Consider the following 3,438-nt stretch of genomic DNA (forward strand, 5'->3'; position numbering starts at 1 on the left):
CATCCTGTAAGATGTGTTATTGACAATCAGGATGATTAATCAAGAAAATGATATGAAATATGGTCGGCTGGAGATCTCATAGATGTTGTAAGACATTATTTGCGAATTTGTGAAATGATGAGAGGAGGAAATGGAGATGGACATGGCTTTGAGGTAGGGGTTGTAAGTTGAAATGTTATGAAAAGCAGATGATGTATACGCTATCTGTTTGACAAAATGTCTTGTAGAACCCTTTAACAATTGTTTTACGAAATTTGTGAAACATCTTTCCAGCTCGCAACTCATGGGAGATTTGGAACGAGGTATGGACATCTGTAAAAGCATAAAGGATAAATCGTTAATACATCGACTGTTTGACAGAATGCCTCTAAGAAATTTTGTGGGATACACCTAGAACAGATTTGTTGAAAAAGCATAGAAACTTCTAGGCAAACTCAATTGGCAGGTGTATATCCGAATTCAGAACCTTTCTTAGGATCATCCTTCCAACCCGCGCCAAATGGGAGGGTTAGAACAGGGTATAGAAGGCAGAGAGATGCAGAATGGAAGACTGTAAATGATGTATGTTCATAGCAATAAAAGTTAATAGCGGAATCATGCTGGCAGTCGATGAAAGTGTGAAGAGGAGGATTACTAATTCATTGGAGACAGGACATGTTCCATTGGAATCTATTTCTGATGACTTCGTGTACCAGAGCTCAGACATTAGAACCCATTCAATTATAGTTAAGGCTATTTATGTAAACAAGGTAAGGAAATGAATGGCATGCTCCTCCACACTCAATATACTTGGCACTCAATTGTATTTTTGATACACTTTGCTTCTGCTAGTGATGCACAAGATATTCATTTTTTGAATGATAGTTGTTTGCAGACAGGAAATGATTAAAGTAATTAAAAGATTGCTGCTGAAAGAAGTTTCAGTCCTGGGCATAAAAGAAAGTAATTAAGACCTTTGCTGACCAATTTAAAGTAAAGTAGAAAAGATATTTATTCATGAATACAAAAGAACAAGAATTCCATTTCTTGGAGAAGTACTCAAAATACTTTACATCTAATTAAAAAAATACTTTCTAGGTCTGAGATTTTAACCAGCCATGGCAAGAATGAAAAAGTTTTACATCTGGTGAAAAAATATCGATAAAACATCTTAACAGATCTGAGACTATAACAGTCATGATAAGAGGGAAAAGCTTTATATTTCATGAAAAACATTAAGAAACCATATTTAGTAAGTCTGATATTATAATCAATTGCAATAAGAAAGAAAAGTTTTACATCTTATAAAAAAAATATCAAGAAAGCTTACTTATTAGGTTTGAGATTATAATCAGCCATAACAAGAAGAAAAAGCTTCAAGTCTCATAAGGAAACATAAATAGAGCATTATTAGTAAGAGTCACAATAAGGAAAAAAAACCTTTACATCTTATAAGAGAGTATGAATCTTTACATCTCATAAGTAAATATGGATCGGAGATTACAAACTGCCAGTCTGAGAAGGGAAAGTCAAGAAACCATACTTCAAATAAAGATTGACAAAAAAGAATCACCCAAATAATTGAAAGAAGTATTTCACAACTTCCATGCGGACCCGGGTGATGAGCTGATGGCCTGAGATGGTGGTGGTGGGGGTGGAATAGTCTGCTGAGCTGTGGCAGGGTGCACATTCGCCTGAGATGGTGGAGGTGGAGGTGGAGGTGGAGATGGTGGTGGAGCAGAAGAAGAAACCACGATAACCTGATGAGGACCTGTAGCAGGGTGCACATTTGTCTGAGATGGTGGAGGTGGAGGTGGAGGTGGAGCAGAAGAAGAAACCACAATACCCTGATGAGGACCTGTAGCTGGGTGCACATTTATCTGAGATGGTGGTGATGAAGGTGGAGGTGGAGGTGGGGGAGGAATAGGATGCATATTGTTGATCATTCTTGGCTGATGAGGACCTGTAGCAGGGTTCACATTTGTCTGAGATGGTGGTGGTGGAGGTGGAGCAGAAGAAGGGTGATTGCGAGCTGCAGAAGATAGGCTGAAATAGACAGGGTTGGCTAAGCGAGTAACTACAATAATTACTCGACCATCTGCCCACAGATTCTCTCCAAAGATATCTCCTCTGATTTGTCCTTGACGACCTTCTAGAGTAGCCGACAAAGGTTGATTCCAGATGCCAGGCATAAGAGAACCAGAGAGCTGTATCAACTCAAAGGTGCCTTCCAAACTCCTGGGGGCCTGATGATAATGAGGCCGAATTATTACATTGCGTACTGGCCCACGAGCCATCGAAATCAAGATTCCATCGTGGTTAATGCTCCTCCTGGACTCATTCAAGCAACGAATTACGTTACACTCTCTTGCCAAGATGAGGGGAATAGGCCCGGCTGCACCTTGGGCTCTTGCCCTGTTTCTTGGCTGCTCTAAACTATGCCCTTCATCAGAGGACTGGGATTCTGGTCCATCACGGACTTCTGCATCAATTCCTACCATACTTAATTAGCTTCAAGAAATCCAAGAAAATACAATCAACAATCAAGAAAATACAATCAAAACATTCAGTTGAATTAGATGAGGGCAATAGGCCTGGCTGCACCTTCAATATCTACCATTGTTTTTTGAACCCACAGGTCGGTCTGGCTGCCCTTTCTTTTCTTTCGCTGCTCTATACAACACGCTCCTGTAGATTCCCAACTTCTCTTCTTGCCATTTCCATTGTCATCAAGACTTCGACTCCTTGCTATATATCTAGACTTCGACTCTTTCCTATATATTAAGTTATCTTTGATATATAAAATTATATGATACATTCTCATCACACTAATTAAAAGAAATAATATTTTAAATGGTATATTGCTGACATATAATGTGAGGATTACTCTTTTAATTTATCTTATTTTTAGACTATTTTTATGAGTTGTATCTCAATATCAAATTCTTGCATACTTTTTTCTTAGATCTTTCTATATTAGCACACTTTTCATAGATGGATTGAAAACTATTATAAACACTTAAATAATAATAATTTAATTTCTTAATAGCTTTGAAAAAATTCTTGCATACTTTTTTCTTAGATCTTTCTATATTAGCACAGTTTTCATAGATGGATTGAGAACTACTATAAACACTTAAATAATAATGATTTAATTTCTTAATAGCTTTGAAAAAATATCAATCATTGAATACTTGATCTCTAATTTAAAAATTTTATAGCTCATTAATCCTTCATATTTTTATAAGCAAGGTGAATGAGTAAATGTAGAACGGTCATTTTAATAAAGAATAATTAATATTGGGAGTATCAATAGTGATATTCTTAATCTTTTTAAAATCTGTATTCACTTCAAGGGTTTATTCTATTCTATATTCCCTTTTTTAAATCACATTAAATGGTCTAACAATTTCAATAAATCTAGACTTAATTTTCTTCACAAATTTCATATTTTCACAA

The 3,438-nt window shown here is 36.2% G+C and overlaps 1 protein-coding gene across 2 annotated transcripts; it reads right to left on the bottom strand.

Annotated features, from left to right (window-relative positions):
• Positions 1–1,369: 1,369 nt before the first annotated feature.
• Positions 1,370–2,750, bottom strand: LOC131065649 (uncharacterized). Of its 2 annotated transcripts, none has more exons than XM_058000228.2 (2): positions 2,584–2,750; positions 1,370–2,473 (listed from the first exon to the last, which is right to left on the bottom strand). In XM_058000228.2, exons 1-2 carry the CDS (start codon positions 2,597–2,599, stop codon positions 1,575–1,577), a joined length of 915 nt encoding a protein of 304 aa, XP_057856211.1. In that variant the 5' UTR covers positions 2,600–2,750; the 3' UTR covers positions 1,370–1,574. The 2 variants fall into 2 exon arrangements, with proteins under 2 accessions (XP_057856211.1, XP_057856212.1); XM_058000229.2 differs by having other exon boundaries at positions 1,370–2,461; positions 2,584–2,748.
• Between the last annotated feature and the right edge of the window lie 688 nt (positions 2,751–3,438).

The sequence above is a fragment of the Cryptomeria japonica genome, chromosome 3 (genome assembly GCF_030272615.1).
Source record: "Cryptomeria japonica chromosome 3, Sugi_1.0, whole genome shotgun sequence".
In the NCBI taxonomy this organism is placed as follows: Eukaryota; Viridiplantae; Streptophyta; class Pinopsida; order Cupressales; family Cupressaceae; genus Cryptomeria; species Cryptomeria japonica.